The sequence below is a fragment of the Ornithodoros turicata genome, unplaced genomic scaffold, assembly GCF_037126465.1.
Source record: "Ornithodoros turicata isolate Travis unplaced genomic scaffold, ASM3712646v1 ctg00001046.1, whole genome shotgun sequence".
Taxonomy (NCBI): Eukaryota; Metazoa; Arthropoda; class Arachnida; order Ixodida; family Argasidae; genus Ornithodoros; species Ornithodoros turicata.
This window is the reverse complement of record NW_026999445.1, coordinates 273063-290890: the sequence shown is the minus strand read 5'-3', so window position 1 is coordinate 290890 and position 17828 is coordinate 273063. Positions and strand designations below refer to the sequence as shown.

The following is a 17828-nucleotide window of genomic DNA, read 5'->3' as shown; positions in this document are numbered from 1 at the left end:
ACCGTGGGCAGCACGCGAGGAATCCTATCATGGTCGATGTCTTCTGATCGAACGGATGTACAGGAGGACCTGTCGCCAATGTCGAAAGAACTGTAGTTGAGGGAGCAGCGCCAATCGAACTGCCGTGGAGAAATTTTAATCTTGGGAGAAGCCCGTGCGTCTGGTGGTAGAAGCGAACATATGTTACAGAGATAACTACTGTGAGTATGGCCCCGGTGAGAAACATCGATGGCAGGAGGTGATGCTGGAACTGAACGCTTTTATAGATCTCCCTGTAGTTTTCTTGGAGGAGGAAAAAAAGAAACTAGTTAGCGCAAGCGAAGTCTAATAACTGTTGTAAGTTCTCTAGCTATTTCAACGCTCCCTCTGCCTATCGATCGGAAGATGGGGGTCATTCCAATCTCTACATCAGGAGATGTAGAGACAGCTGCTAGCAATCATGCTGCACAAGAGCTGGTGGAGAATTTACTTCATGGTGGAGCGGCGTTACTTATCGATGAGGTGTTGTCTTACAAGCTGAGAAGCGATATTACAATGGAGTGTGATTACTGTGAATCCAATATTGTAGAGGTCTCTTCTGATTATTTTGGTCCTGACTTGTTGGCATTTAAGGATAAAAATATCATAATTGGCGTCACGTAATAGGGCACCCCAATGTAGCGTAACTGATTTTCTTGCAAAATTAGATGACAGTCTTATTAATCTATTTTGCGCTCAATATAACCTCATAATGATGGGCGATATTAATATTAATATACTTCAGCGCAGTCAGTCAACAGAGTACTTGCCTACCTTGCTTCTGAATGGCATGGATCAGTGGACGCGAGAGCCCACTCGAACTTTAGCTGTCAGCAGCGGTACCTTAATACATTTAATACATTATGTCATATCGAATCTGAATGCACACGCTTTCAAAGCTGGCGTAATACCATGTGATATGACAGATCATTGTACTGTTTTTGCTGTCGGGTTATCACCAACGTCCACTAACACTGAACGAACAACTCGTTTTCAGTCTTACGACTTCGATACGGCACTGCAGTTCCTGAGTGGAATAGACTGGTCTTTCGTAAATACTGATATGCCAGCTGCTGAGAAATTTACCTAATTTCACAAAATACTTCTTGACTGTGTTGACGCATCCTCTACAGTCACCCTGCGAGCCCGCAGACAGATAAGACGTAAGACCTGGATTACATCTTATTTGTTGCGATCTATTAAAAATCGCGCTAACATATATGAAAAGGTACCCCATACTCCTAGTAATTTAAGGCTCAGGGAACGGAACAAAAAATATCGAAACATGACGACGAACGTATTAAGCAATATAAAAGAGGAACTAGCTATAGAGAAACTAGAGGAACTAACCTATAACTAGGCCTTTGCCCAGTGTGCGAACCAAGTATGGATATCTATCATTACAATATTTTGCTGTTAAAGTTTGGAACTCACTTCCACTCCATATCAATACCTGCAAATCGTTAAGAAAATAATTCAGGAATACTTTATGTGTGAAAATACTTTGTAATTTTTGTAACTTTGTTAGGACTGACGGAGGTGGAGCTTCCGCTGCAACGTTTCGCGATAATGCAACAGCACTAGAATGTGCTATTGCATTATCGTACTCTCCCAAACGGTACTTATCTGCAAGAAATGCTCTAGAGCAGAGCGGCTAGATATGTGGCTAACGATTATTTCCGCAGTTCGTCTATCACTGTCTCGACAATCGACATCTCTCTTTCGTGTACGCCTTGGGATCCTGGCAAAATGAAACACATCAGACGACCGCATTAGCAGCTTAGTGCGTTGTCGCATGTCTTCTGTTCTGTATGTCTATTATTTTATTGGTGCCCAATTCAAACGCTTTCAAGAAATGGAGCAGCAGACGTCTGATGGGTATCACCCAGGTCCAATGTTTGTAACTAAACAGATATGTCCTTCTCATCCTATTCTATCACTGCAATTAAAGAGGAACCTCACCTTCCAGATCTTGCAAATCGTCGTCTTCTCACGAGGTTATGTCTCTTCCATAAATTTGTTCATACCATCCCTCCTCATACTTCTTCGTTAGCTCGTTCCTCTGCTACTATCCCCGAATTAGAGCATCAATTTAAAATCGTACGTTTTGCTTCCCGCGCAGACACGTTTTCTGAATCCTTCTTTTGCCGGACCACAGCAGACTGGAACGGCCTTCCGCTAGAAATTGGATTACCATACATAATTAGAAATACTGGATTACCATAAATTTTGCATCCGATAAAGTGTTTGGCTTATTCATCACCAAATTCATTTACATGTATCATTTTCAATGCTACTATAATTTATTTTGTATTGTCTATTATATCTTATCGTATTATACCCATCATCATCGTCCGCTTTCCTTTTACGATTTCTGCTTTTAGACGCGCTATCGCTTGACTGGGTGTGATTTCTGTGTTCTTCGTCCACTCCCCCTTGTAATGACGTCGTACGTTTTTGGGCGTTGTAAAATAAAAGAAATCAAAATAATTCGCTTCAGGGATCAGTCTGAAAAGCTCTGTCCACCTTCAGTCCAGGCCAACTACGTGCCGTTGATGCGTCAAGTTACGAATCTACAAATTACCTTTCTTATCTCTAGAGCAGATACAGCTCGTTCTCCACTTAGCTAAAGTACAGAAAGGCGTTATGCCAGTGAAGCCTTGCCTACTTACAAAAAAAAAATGAATAAATAAATAAATAAAATAAAAATAATACAGCTGCAATCGCAACGCAAAACACGGCAGGGTTGTTACGCAACCCAGAGGCAAAATGCCGCGTGTCCTCTCCGTCAATGCTGAACGGGGAGGAAAAACACTAACGCTGCGATTATCAGAAACGGAGCCGGTTCTCCGCAAAGACGGCATGATAACCGTTGCTTATGCGGCTGCGAGCACAGCGCCTCCTCCCCCAGAAGTTTCTCAACCGGGCATCCCCCCCCCCCCCCCCCCTCCCGTTTCTCTTCGTTTCTAGCTTCGCAGACTATACGCTGGGTGGAGGAGGTCAGTGTGGAGGAGAGAGTGGCCCCTAATTCTTACAAAAACGAAAATAAATATCCACATCACATAAAAATTGGAGACCTTCTGTACGGCACTTGCTGTAGGTTTTTGCTACCCAAACAAGTATTTTCTTCGAGTGCACCTCATTCATTAGTCTAAATAGGTTAATCGAACTCAAAAAATCGCCAAGGAAAGGTAACATTTCTTTTTTTTTATTCTTGGCGTGAGTGAGAAAACCAAAGGCCACAACACAGCATTTCAGTCATACATACAGGATCTTTCACAATGTTTCCAGAAACATTTTGCAGTCGAAAACACGTAACATCTATAAGGAACAGGAAAGGACAACACAGAAAACAGAAAGAAGCCAGGTCCATCCCGTTTTTGCTGCCTTCTCTTAAAGCCAGTTCCCACATATATTCAGTTATATATATATATATTCAGTTCCCACATATATTCACAGTTTGCATTGCTGCAAACCGCTGTAAAGGCGCTTGGCGAAGTAAAGCCCCGGTCAACATTTCTAGCGCTATTTTGAACGCTGAGTCTGCGTTAACCATCGTGAGCTTCTTTCAGCCGTGACGTCGCGGAAGCTGGGGGTTGACGACGACGTGAAAATGACCGCGAGTTTCATCTGCACTTGCATCTGCCAATGCATCCGCGTTCATGCTGCGGATATCCGACGCGGACAGTAAACAAGTCACGGTAGTACCGGCGCATCACGTCGCAAAGAGATATCCCGTGACTACAGCAGGATAGCGCTGTGTGCTCGGGTGTATGCACTGATCTCTGTGTATAAAGGCTGGATCGCGCATGGGAGAGGGGCTCGTGGGGGAGAGGCACGCATGCGGGTCGCCATGTTGGGAGCCCCTAAAGCGCTGTGTGCGCCCATACAAAACAATGGGCGGCAACAGAGATTGTGGCTATTTATTGCGCTTCAGGCATTGATCGTTGTTTGTCGTCACACAATTTTGTAAGGTGCCAGTATACTGATGTATCCTAACAGTGTTTCACAGGTGTCCTGCCGTTCGATTCTTAATTACGTTATGCTTTGCATTCCGAAACTAAACTGTCACTGCAGTGCAGCGCTGGGGATTGTACTACAGCATGTGTCCCAGCCAATATTTCAATAAGAAACGATGTGAGGTTAACAAGAACCATGTATATAATATCCCGTGCTGCGTTCTGGACAAAAATTGTCCCATAACGAACGGTCCGGGAGAAGACATACTCGCATGGCAGAAAGAGATCGTTCTGTAGAATCACAGCCGTTGTTTTAGCCGTGTATGCGTTTAGTATGATTTATATCAAGCATCGCCGCAGAAAGAGTCTTTTAGTGAACAACAGCGGTACCATGCCTCGCAAATATGGACACACCGAAGCAGCCCAAAAAATTATTTCACGCAACTAGGTCACGCTTCGGCTAGTTAAGCTAGATATTGATGTAAACTTAATCAAGTTACGTAGTAAGTGGTAACACCTCTTTGAGACACAAGACTTATCTCCTTTTGAAGTACAGCACTTCTTTTTTTGTTTGTTTCTTCCTTCATTTGCTCTGATTATTTGCAGGTGAAATTGAATGTCCTTCTCGCGTGCTCACATGCTTTTGCTGAATTTGAACTGCAGCGTGAACAAAGTTGCGTAGGGACGGGGGCCTGCCATCCACTCCTGACTTTGTCACGCTTGTTATGTGGAGCACGTTGCAAAAATGCAGCTGCACATCTGACATTATCATCGTCATCTAAAAGGGAGTGTGGTAGCACTGCCGTGAAACCAGGCATGATTTCTGAAGATCTTCTATGACACTTTCCGCGGTTTGCACACTTTTCTTCAGCGCCAGTCTCTCTCATAGGAGTCACTTTGCATTAACAGTGACTTCCATCTGACATTTTAATGTGCGAGGGCTCTCTTGCACTATATATGAACGATTTGGAGCTTGAAACTGGTGCCCTGGTATACCCTGTCTATGAAATGATACCAACTGAATCATGTCAAACGTGATGTTTAGTGGAAGATGGCTTTCTTGGTTGTGCATTCTGCGTGACAAAGATGTAACACAATATGCTTTTGTAAAGAAGATAAGTGATGTTATGCTCTATGAATAAAAAGAATATACATTCTTCAAGTTCAACATTTATTCTTGCATATATGCATTTCAAGATACAATGAATGTGCAGGGAGGTGACAAAACAATACGTTCATTGTTTTGTGACCCCCTGCAATGACAGTATATATCTCAGGAATGACAATGTACTGGTACACTATGTAAATTTGTTGCACCCAATTTTCATACATGCTGAATTTTAAATTTTTGTTTTGCTGCCTAAGTGTTCAGTGCATTACAGATTGCTTTATTCAAACAACGCTTTATTAATTTCAAGCTTTTTGCCCCCATCTAAGATATTCCTATCCTGAAGGAACCGCCACTTCGACACCATAAAATATTCAGTAGGTTTCACTCTGGCAGGCCCTGCCACTGCATATTTCCTGCATTGAAATCCTTCAAACTGTGTCATAATCTTAAATACGTCAATATTTTTGCAAGTAGTTGACATGATGGAGGACACTCCTCCTGCAGCTAAGGCAACTACAAAGAGTTCCAAGAGGCCGAAGGTAAACCTACAGCTGCATGAGTTTGATCAACAGTAGTGCATTCTCAAGAAATAACTTTCTTCCTATAGCATATCTGTGCATGCCATTAACTCAAACAATGATCACAGTTCCCCAACAAGTTTTAATTCCTGACGGTGTATACTGTAGAGGTGGGTTAGATATACAACAGTTAATACAAGGTATTATATACTATGAATACATTTAAAAATCTCATGTGACACATATGCTTTTACTTTTTGGAGGTGCTGCGGTTTTCAGGCGGTGCTCAGGTGCTGCTTGCGGTGCTCAGGTTTTGCACCCATTTCTTGAGTACGTCGAGGCAGCTGTGAAGGAGAGAACATTGGTTAGGATGCAACTAGTTAAAAATAAATATGTTGTTTAGTAAAAGCATTGCATAAATGTTTAAAACATCAGTTTAAAACAGGGTTTACAATCCCGATATTTTTTTACAAATTTCAACGTTTAAACGCTGTTCTAAAAATAATTATAGCTTCATCACAAAGACACAGTGCCGGGTGAAGGGGCCTAAGGTGTATATAAAACTCTCTGAAGTGATGTGTTCCATGAGATGAACATGTAAAGAGAATGTGCAAAATTGAGAGATGCTCACCACAGTGCATGCACTGAGGTGGTTCCTCCCCGTGAAGTAGGAACCCGTGGATGAGGAACATGATACTTATATGTAAGCTCGATCGCATCACACAGCACAGACGGTCCTCTGGGTAGCCCCGTGAGGAAACCTGTATTGAGAGACCACTTTTGCCTTAAAGTCTGCTACAAATAACACGACAAGCTACAAATTATTCTTATCGCAACAAGCTGACAACATAGCTCAGACACAAAGGCGGTATCCAAGTCACACCACACCACCGTTACGTAGGATTCTTTGTCACAAATCAAACCAAGGCACAAATAATACCAATGTTTTGGGTACAGCAAGATGGCGGTCGGTTGCCGCACGCTCGCGCTCCGTATCCGCATTCCAGCCTTTTACAATCGAGATCAGTGGGTGTACGTGAGAACGGCAAGCGGAAAAACAGCACCAGATTTTGAGAGCTCTTTTCTAGAGCTATAAAGCGAAGCGCTGTATGGGGGAACTGGCCTTTAGTGATTATCAGTAACTGATGGCTGCGAACAGATAAGCTAGTGACGGCAAAATACGTGATTGTGCACTGTTCCTGCACTCCCCCTTTTTTTCTCTCTTTTTTTTTTTTTTTGCTCATGTCCCCAAGCAGCAAAATGTACTGAAAGTCGAGTGCAATAGGGGTGGACGGGTAGGTGGAAGGCCTTGAACAGACTCGAGAAACTAAAGAACATTCATAAGACACATACCGTCCACCCCTATTGCACTCGACTTTCAGTACATTGTGCTGCTTGGGTCGTTTCCATGTGCAGTGGGAGTGCCTTCGGACCGTGCTGATAGCCGCGGCACTGCGAAATCGGAAAGCGCGCTTGCAGACACGGCATATTTTCGGGTGTCAAACAACTAGGGAATAGTTGACTAAACCTTAAATAATGATTGGAATAGCATGTTGTGCCACGGACTTTGTAATTAACGCAAAAAGATACCTTTCCTTTGCAAAATTATCAGTTCGATTAAGATACTTTGCTTAATTGGTGAGGCACACTAACGCAAACCGCCTGCTTGGGTGGCGAAAACCTCCATAAGTGTAACCCAGAAGGTTTACCATTTTTATCTCAGGTATATAGTTTCTTATTATATATTTTATATTACTTATGTTTTGCTTTCTTATTATATCTTTTTATTTTTTTGTAATTAGGAGTCACTCTCTCGTGCAACACCGTATAAAACATATCTGCAGCAGAAGTAAATGCGTAGAGAAGGGTTATGAAGTTTATTCTTGTTTACTCGGCATATTTGTTCCACCAGAGACAAATAGGTACCTCGATGAACTGCAAAAAAGCTGCTCAATGAGATGGTATCATCTCATTCATCAAAACCGGTCGACGATCAAAATTCATGCCCTCCTGGGTAGCGCTCATAAATGTCTTTGCCATGGTGGCCGCGTTATGCATTAATTCAGCAAATGTTACTAATGAACTCGAAAATTTGCGTAGCAAATCTAGGATTTTAATGTGTTCGATCGCTAATACACACTATGCCCTATTCCAAGTCACATGGTTTGTAATCACATTTTTGTGAAAATTTGACAGCCTAAAATCCATCACTCGAAAATTCCAGTGGGGAACAAATGGGCTTCACAGTGACACGTACGCAACATACCGCAGGTGCGATCAGTTGTTCCCTTCTTTCTTGCTGACTGTGACTGTGTGCTGACAATGACCACCATATAGAGCCGTTACGTAAGGTGACTTTCATGAAACCACCATGCGCGTTATTTCACGGGTCATCTCCATGTAACACCATCTAGTACACAACGGATTTGTTCAAAGTAGACTTGTACGCACTATTGCACATTTGCAGTTCGCCAGGGTGGCCTTCGCGCACGTCAAAAAAACCCCGGGTGTCCGAAATTATCCCCAGCCCTAACCTGCGGCAGGTGTAGGATGTCGCAACACAAATAGGCTGACACAATGTTCGTGTACACGTACTCTAATTACCTTTGGTGTTCGGAGCTCCACACACACGTTTCAAAGCAACATGGGAGTGGAAGCAGGTGTGTCTAACAGAACTTGTGCCCTGAGAAACAGGACGCGTTTGACCATCTTACCTTAAAGAGCCGTTCCAGTAAACAACGCTGAACAGTGGGAGCGCCTTTCCTGGCTGCGTGCCTCGTCGAAATGTAGCCCCACGTCTTTATATGAATATCATATGGCGTCATCAGGTGTGAAATTCCAGGGATGCTTCAATAAAGCTTCGGTGAGATCATGTTTTGAAATATTTTGTGTTCTATTACAGATAGATAACTGAGGCAGAACAACGGTGTGTAATAGGGCGAAGGAGACATTTATAGTTAGATGCCGCATTAAATTTACGATATCTGCTCATTCATGCGCTTACCTGCTATCTGATTTTAAATACGCGCGTCGTATTCTCGGCTGTAAAAGTCCATAAAAATCTTTAGAGCAAGATATTTCCTAGGAGCGCTTCACGCCGACGTGCCGACTCCTTGAATGCTTCTATTCTTACTCACGTTTCTCTTTCTTTTCATTGAACTATGATAATATGAGGATGAGCTGTATCCGAAGGGGTTATATCAACATAATACGTATATTACGAGTCTGAACCAGTACATGCCGTGTATGTGGGCGAGTTGGTACGATGATCTAACCGGACAGGCAGCCGCTGCCAAACATATTACATCCGCGATTCTGACCCGATGTTATGAGCGCCCCTAATATATGTAGGGTGTGTCGGTGGAGAATACGCCATTGACACGGACGCCGAAACAATCGGTTTATTAGCCGCATGTTTGGCACACAGCACAGGAAAGAAAGATGACGCAGAGGACATACAAGCAACACAGCCGCCATCACAAAAGCATTACAGACGATGAACGTTCTAATTCCTGCTTATTGAGCAGGCTGGAAGCGCTTTTTTCCATTGTCCATTTCGTCCATTGCACTCGCTTGCATTCATTCGTGGTCTTTTCAGGCATAAAGAAGAAGTCGTGAGTTGGGTGCAACATGGAAAACGGTACTGGTCCTGTCTTCTTCTTTCTTTCATTTTTTTTTCACTCTTATCGGAACTCGCCTGACATGTCAATATAGCCCGGGTAAAAGTCCAAAGAAATTAAGCTTATTAAGAAAGGTGCGGTATTCGACGAAAATAAGCGAACGAAAATGACAACACTCGCTTTCGGATGGTGTCATGGTGATTAACTAATTAGCCTTGTATGTCCTCATAGATAACCCATAATTTTTTTACGTGCCTCCTCGCATTCCTAAACTGATAGTTCAATACTTCAATTTCGACGCTATCTTGGATTGTCCCCGTCACGTCCCTGTTAAGGGGGTTCCATGTTGTTTGCGAAAAACCGCCAGCAAGACGCAGATGGAGACGTAATGACGGGGTTCTGACTAATGCTAAGAGCTTTAAACCTCGAAACGTAAGCCGTGAAACCTGCACTGCAGATTTTCAGTACTCATGTCATGGAAGGTGCAAATGCTGCCACTCGTAATAGGTATGTCGCAGGCTGTTGTGGTTATGCGGCACTAAAATAGTCTACACTCCGCGTCAGAGGCCTGGAAATGCGCTACTTCTAAACAACTTCAGTCGGGGGGTACAAAATTAACCAAACTATTTGCAGGGAACGATATCTTGTTCACAGAGTTAATAGTTGAAGGGCACAGTCCCATGAAGTGCTGCCATGTTCTACGCGTTGCTCACGCGTGGTGTACGCAGAATACAGGCTACGTATGATAGACAGGAGCATAAGAGGGCAGAAAAAGTAGCAGAAAATCTTCTTGGGGGGAGGAGGAAGGTTCGCACGTTTTTGGTGGGAGCTTGTTTTTTTTTTTGTTTTTTGTTTTTTTTTTTTGGTTACGAGACTTTGAAGCTCTTTGAGGCACAAATAATGTTGTTAGTTATGTCGTTAACGTATGCTTGTTAGGTATCCCTGAACAGTTCCGCAGAAGTGAAATTAACGCATCTTGCAATAATTTAGTAATAATAATGAGGTAGACTACAACATGCAATACAATACAATTATATGGTCACGTGGCTCCATTTTTTTTCTACTGTCTTCAACATCTTTTTCTCCAACTTTTATTGCACTCCGTTAAAGCGCTGTTTGTTTGATGAGGCGAGGGGGGTATGTTTAATGGTTAGATAAAAAAGGGGAAGGTTAGCCATACAGGAGGCTTGCCATTAAAAAAGGAATGAGGAAAACGTATCATAGTGGAACAACAACAACAAGAACAACTTTATTTGATGGTTATGATTGGGGGTTTAATTGCAAGGGACGATACGCTACCCCATTGCTGGTGTTAATGTTGTGAAATGGAACAAATGAGTCGCCTCACGGTGAGGAGCGAAGTCCTACGGTGTCCAAAGAAGTCACAAGTGGTTCAAGCGTAGAGCGTTAGTGGGCTCGACTTGGCCATGGACAAATCAATTTTGACAAAATGAGGGGCGAGAATGCAGCTGACTAAGACACCCTGAAAGTGTGGTTCGGGAAGGTTGGTAATAGAGGAAGACCGCTCCTGCACTTTCGCCCCTGTTGCTTTAAACGTGGCTTTGCCAATTGCAGTTTTCACCGCGCAACAGGACTCCCTGACCCACGCTGTGGGCTTGATGCCTTGTGTCACTGCGGGGTGTTGGAATTTTTGAAACTGCCTTGGCACCCCTCACGTGTTGTTACTCTGCTCTACCATCTCTTCCCGCCTTGTGCAAGGTCTTCTTTCTTCCCTCGGCTATGGGAGCCGCGCAGCGAGACATATTCCCCTTCTGGCTGTGGAAAACTAAGCCTTCCGCCTTACGTGCCGTGAAGCTTCAGCGAGCAGAGACACTCTCCTGCTTCCTTGCACAGTGCTGGACAATAGTTTACGGAACACGTTCCGGCGCACTCATTGCTCAGAGTGCCACACTAGCAGTGAATTGGGCAGTAGGGAATGAAAGACATGTGCCTAGTAAACCCAGTCACCTATCTGCAAGTCCGTACGATACCATTCGCTGCTAGCATGGCACTCTGAGGAAGGAATGCGCCGCACAGTTTTCCGTAAACTTTTGTCCAGAACTATGCTATAATCTCAATCTTGCTCTGGTCTTGTCTAAAACACGGTCATAAAACATCACGCTCGAGCACCGCACTATCTATGTTTACGTGAGCGATACGAAGACCGAATACGAAGCCCAATGCCACTATAACGGAGCAAGAAAGGCACCTGGCATCTTCCAGAACCGCCACGTAAAATATTTCCTCTGGTAAGCGCGTATCTCATGAGAAATTTACTTACAAAACTGCGAAACCTCTCACACCTCCTCGTGCGTTAGATCACCGAGCACTTTCATTGGCTGCCCAGAATTGTCTCCTACGGTGAGGGAATACGGTAACCGGTCGACTCCTCTTTGACAGACTCGGCATGGACGAGGCATGTACATAAAACAGAAAAAAAAGGAAAGAAACCCCCCACGCTATTGGGTATAAGGCGTGACATTGCATGCTGGCTGTCGAGGAAAGGGGAAGCCAGTTCCCTGACCCGCGAACCTCACGCGGACCAGGATTCCGCGCTGCAATCGTACGTGCAGATAGCCCAGAGCATGTAACCCGTATTTCTACTCATCCTGGAATATTGCTTCCGAGCCTTTCCGTGGTCCTCTAACGATAACAATTTTATTTAAAAAATCAATTGACAAAGCTCATACGCCTCAGCTTTGTCAAGCACGGCACAAAATATGACGGCTAGATTTGTTTTTAACTGTATGAGAAGAGAGGTGAGTGTATCGGAAGTCTAGGCACGTCTGGGGTGGAACATATTATCTGCTCGTGGGAGCAACTGATGGTAAACGTCTTTTAAAATGTTACGAATGGTAAAACTTCCATGGCAAAGGAGATATTTAAAACCTCCAACTTTTATATCCCCAAGGGTCGATCACTATCAGTTGGTTAAACCGTATGTATGTAGTACATACTTTTTCAAGAGTTCTTTAAAAAAAAAACAGTAAGTGAGTGTCGCATCTAGCTTCAGTATGATGTGATTAATATTTTCCGCAATTAAGATGCCCACCATGTATATACGTAATTTAATATTTCGGTTGTATAGCATGTATCCAGGTGTGCATAATGCATTGTATGAATATATGTAATGTAAATACATCTATGTGTATAGCGTACCCCCCGCTACCGCGACCGCCTTCTGGCGACGTGGCGTAAACACATAGGTAAATAAATATATTAAAAAGGCAAGAAACACGGCACATAGTCAGACTCGTGAACTACCCAGCTCACTCACTGACAACTGTTAATGAAATTTCAGGGATACGTTCACCTTAATAAATTGGACACACAACCTTGTTGCGAGACATTTCCCTTTAAGTGTGCACCACAATAAAATATCCTGCGCCATGAAAGCAAATGAAATAGTTGCTCAAAACGCAGAGCTGTCCGACCATTCGTGGGCGTGTTCTTGGTGGCGGAAGCGTCATCAATGCCATGCAGTTCGTCCGGGCGAACAGACGAGACTACGATGACTGGGCATCCAACGGAGCCGAAGGTTGGGCCTACGATGATGTGCTACCTTACTTCAAGTCCATCGAACGCTTCGAGATCTCACAGTTTTACGAGGAAGGCAAGTTGCTTTACCTTGGACTGCACCAATTTACCTATAGTGCTGCGCCTTACGGCATTTTGTCACCACTAAGAAGACTGCTTTGCGCATTTCTAGCGTACCACAGCAAAACTGGCGAGGTGCCTGACAACTACGCGCCATTTCGAAGCCAGCTCAGTCGAGCGTATCTGCAAGGTTTGACTGACGTCGGCTATAATGTAATCGACTACAACGGCGCAAGTCAAACAGGTAAGATGTGTGTGTAAGGAGCTTCAAAGCACGTATATCAAATATTAGCGCGCACATATTTAGAGTTCAGTACGAGTAAATTCGTACCCCCACCCACACCGCACCCACGGATGTGCCACCCGCGGCTACAACCCACAGTATGCGATGTGGGTATACCCGCACTACACGAGGATGCAGTGTCGGTAAATCCTCATTTGATCCGCAACGAGCATCACTGAATTCCTACTCCACCTATGGCGCACTGTGAAACCTTGACGGGCGGTCACTCCAAGCTCTCCTTCATGTGTATAATACGCCTTGGCAACAAGGATCCTTACCACCTACCTGGAAGAAGGCATTGGTGGTTCCCATCTTGAAACCAGGCAAGCCGCCAAATGCCCTATCATCCTTTCGCCCTGTGAGCCTGACAAGCTGTATGGGAAAACTGATGGAGAGAATGGTTTTGCATCGCCTCGACTGGTGGCTCGAAAAACAACGTGCGTTCCCTCAAGAAATGGCTGGATTTTGTCTCCACCGCAGCTCCATGGATCCAGTTCTCGACCTAGTCACTACAGTCCAACATGCTCGTGCTATTCGGCGAGTCGTCCTATCGGTTTTCCTTGACATCAAGCGCGCATATGATACCGTCTCGCACATTTGTATGCTGTACGCCTTGCGCTCGTTTGGGGTATCCGGCCGGCTCTTCATCTGGCTCCAAGACTTCCTTACAGACCGAACTGTCGCTGTCCGTACGTCCCAAGGCCAAAGCCCTCAGCATCCTGTTCATCAAGGAGTCCCCCAAGAAAGTATTCTTAGTCCGACACTCTTTAATGTGGTGATGGCCGGCCTCCAATCAGTAATTCATGGCAAAGTGTCGTTTTCCGTGTATGCAGATGACGTCGCCCTTTGGACAGTAGGAAAATCACGCCCAGCCATACACGCCGCCTGCAGCTTGCTCTACATAATGTACATACGTACCTCACGCACCTTGGGATGGACCTTCCACTCGAAAAATGCGTCGAGCTCCCTTTCATGCGCAACGCTATGACCAATTTACCTTTTTGGGTTGGTGCCGAGAAGCTCGAGCCGGTACGCTTCCACCGCTTCCTTGGTGTGGTAATCGACTCGGACTTACGCGGGGCTCGCCACATTAAACACATTGAAACTAAAGTGCAGCGATGGCTCCCCGCAATTCAACATCTTTCTGGCTCAAGATGGTGCTGTGATCAGCGTTCCCTGCTCGCAGTTCACGCGGAGTTGGTGAGGGCGACTGTGCTTTACAGTCTTCCTATTCTGCACAGTATATCAACAACATCAATAAATACCCTTCGGTCCCTGTTTGCTCGAAGCATTCGTCGCTGCCTCGGAGTTCCAAGAATGGCGGAAACACGGCAAGTACTGGCTGAAGCTGGTGAACTCCCGGTTGATGTTCTACATGAACGTGAAACGGCTCGGCACTTCCAACGTTTGCGTGCTCACATTCCCCGTCACTCGCTCCTCAGGAAAATTCGATACCGCCCTGAAAGCGACTTCCATCGAGTGGCGCAGAGGACACGCCAGACTGTCACTGGCTTCACAGCTACACTCTAAATCCTGTGACGAACATGTGCTAGTTAAAAAAGTTCCCTCAGAAAGTGCAGCCGGTACACATCCGTAACCGTATGGAACCAGCCGTAACGGTTACCAAATAGCAAGCACAGGTTGCCTCATCGCCAAATTTCAGCAGGTACAAAGCCGTCACGTTGGTATGAAACGGCTTTGTGCCCGCTGAATAATACGTGTGCCTTCTGAACCTTGCACTCGTGTGCTTCTTGAATAATGCGTGTGCCGGCTGAATATCTGCTTTCGTTGGAGCGTACTACGTTGCTCCGCGCTCCGCCGGTGAGGAGTGATATGGCACAATGTATTATCGCGCAGTACGTTCGAGTGTACCCTGTTACCCACTCTTAATAATAAAACTTTCGAAATCCACGCTAAGAAATCCACCCTTCAAAATCCAACCTTTTGAAATTCACGCTGTCAAAATAAATCACAATAGGTCTATGCAGTCCAGTGTTAAGCATGGTTTTACGTGAGAAAATCAGTGTTTAAGACGGTCGCACCCCAGAATAACGAGTCTTTATGCAATTCTGTTTCTTATTCAGCATGTATCTCTCAATAATTCTTTAATTTAGTGTCATTAAGTTACAGGCGTAAATAACTACGCGTATGAATACTAGGAAAACAACGTTTCAGCGGTTCGGCCGTTCGGCTACCATTGGGGACGAGGCTATTTGAGAAAATGGAGTAACGACGGAGCTGTATGGTGTTGCGGGATGTGCTGCATAAAAAGGATAATCACTGCAAGCTCTAATAAACCATATGTTTCTTCTGCCGATTTCATCAGGTAATTTTCAGACGTGTAACGACTTGGTGTGCTAACACGTGCGTGCAACTCATGAAGGAATTCATGGGTGAAGTGACATTGACGCAGTCGTAGCTGTTTTGGACATGAAATCGGATAGTGAAAAATGTCCAGGAGGAGCAAGATATAAAACGTACCGTAAAACTGCTGTGTCGACCATTTGTCACGACGGTAATCACGTAAACATCATGTAATCGTCTCTTGCTTTCCTCGGCCTCAGCCTACGAAGAACCGCTAATGTTATGTATGATAAGAGCCGCGAAAAGTGGTTCAGCAAGGTAAAACTGTGCCGGGAACACCGTCACATGAGGGAGGTGTTTAATTAAATGAAAGATGTGACAGATAGACACACAGTGAAATATAGCAAAGGACGGTTACTGGTCATATAGAAAGCAGAACTCGTTCACCAACACATCAATGGATTGTATAAATAGTCTTCCTGTCAATGGACAACTGAGATTTTCCTCCCGTCTGTACTGAGCAATGTTGACCCAGAGGTTGGTTTCTGGATGCAACAAAACACTTCTCGCCAAGATGCTGCACTGTAACTCATGAACTGTGACTCAATGGGGCATATACAGCTCAGTGTCATTACCACATGAGGCAGGTTGACTCTCAAAGATGCTCTCACTGCAGTGCTATAGAAGACCCAGAGTATATTCTTTGTCATTGCCCACACAACCGAGCTTTCCAAACTGCCATTTTCGCACCTCTCAATAATCTGAACTCCTGCCCCTCTCTAAAATTGCTTGGCCTATGGCTAAATCGAGCCCACGAATGCCTGCCCTCAAAGCTCTTTTGGCAATTTTGGACTCCATGGGACATTATTTCCTTCCTCACACCACCAGCAGCTATGGGGTAGAGTGTTGCCCGTGGCGATGAAACTCCCTGTCCATCTCAAAATAAAGTTGATGAACAACATCCGCAACTTCTGCGAGGTAGTTTAAACCACTCTTATAACTACATGTTACCTGTAACCTACGAATGCTGGTATGTGGATGGAGTGGCTAGTTTGCTACAGTACCACAATTAGGAACACAAATGGCTGATAAATCTGCTACAGAATCTGGGCCAAGACAATGAGCACTTGGAATCATCACAGTTTTTAGTACCATGCAGAGGAAGATAGAGTAGAGTACCCTCAAATTTTGTACTACTTTTTCTGAATTAGTTGTAATTATTCTGCAGCTACATAGGCAGCAGTTAAAATGCTACTCACAATTACCAAAACTTTATGCTAGCACTCAATTCTTTTTACAAACTTTGGTTTGTGATGTGATGAATGTTTCAGTGACTTCCGTAGGCACGGTTTCACCAACTCTGGTTAACTGAACCAAGATCCATCGGTGATGTGGTGAATATTTCAGCAATAATAACTCCTTTAGCGAAGCAGATAGTTTAATGACCGTTCATCCTAGTTCAGATGCTGAAAAGGTTGGTGAAACTGGGTCATAATGTAGCCTTTGTGTTCTGGTGCTGTGCAATGGTTTTTTGAAGGCATTCAAACTACAAGAAAGGTTAATGATAAAAAAAATTTCTTGGCATACCTAGCTACATACATTTCCCGGACAGCACGTAAGAAACTCAACAGAATATAAATGTCAACATGACGTTGGTAGACAGACTGATAGCGAAACAAATCGGAAGGGGAGGGCTGGGTTCCACGAATGGGCACTTGTTCGCTGCCTCCTCTTGAAAGAAAAGTAGGACCGAGAGTCGCGTGCTCTTTCAGAGATCACCGTAATCCCCTCAAGACCGTGCCTGTTAGACACGAACTCGTCCCCCCTTGCTTTGAGCGTAGCTCAACTGTACCAAATTGGTGGCTCTGTTGAACAGTATGATGTCATTTGTACCCTTTTTAAACCGTTTCCAAACCGTTTCCAAGGCACTTTGTACAAGGGTTTTGTATGCCAGCAGTGTACTGTCTGCGAAAGGTAGTTTTCGTGTCCACTTCAAGAAGACATTAAGAGGCTTAGAGGATGCGCAACTAATGTGTGATTTCCACTAAATACCAGAAGAGAGGCGCACACCTAAATGCCTGAAACCCTCAACTCAATTAATTGTAGGATAAAAATTACATGGGAATATATTGAGGTTTGTCTTGTTCACAAAAGATATAATTGCACAATCTGCAAAGTTCATCGGTAGTTGCCATGGCCTACATCAATCATAAACACTACAAACGACTCATTGAGCATAGTCTGTACGCGGTACGGAAAGTGAAACGCGTCATTGCCCATTGTGAACATGGCCATGCAACAGTGCTTGCGGCTTTGCATTTCTCACTACTTTCTTTCATCACTTTGTTATGAGATGATTAATGATTTGCCAATTCAACACGAACATAATTGTACTTTGGAACAACTTGTTTGCAAAGC

The 17828-nt window shown here is 44.3% G+C and overlaps 1 protein-coding gene and 1 long non-coding RNA gene across 4 annotated transcripts in view; one reads left to right on the top strand and one right to left on the bottom strand.

Annotated features, from left to right (window-relative positions):
• LOC135376141 (glucose dehydrogenase [FAD, quinone]-like) overlaps positions 1-17828 on the top strand; it is a 110785-nt gene that overhangs the window by 28413 nt on the left and 64544 nt on the right. For all 3 annotated transcript variants that reach the window (XM_064608719.1, XM_064608718.1, XM_064608717.1), the window contains 2 exons: positions 12650-12839; positions 12936-13067. In XM_064608719.1, coding sequence (XP_064464789.1) covers positions 12650-12839; positions 12936-13067 — 322 coding nt within the window. The remainder of the gene's footprint in view (positions 1-12649; positions 12840-12935; positions 13068-17828) is intronic.
• Positions 5787-8365, bottom strand: LOC135376142 (uncharacterized). Its single transcript, XR_010417558.1, has 3 exons — positions 8321-8365; positions 6238-6367; positions 5787-5950 (listed from the first exon to the last, which is right to left on the bottom strand). It is a non-coding gene; the product is annotated as an uncharacterized LOC135376142 (long non-coding RNA).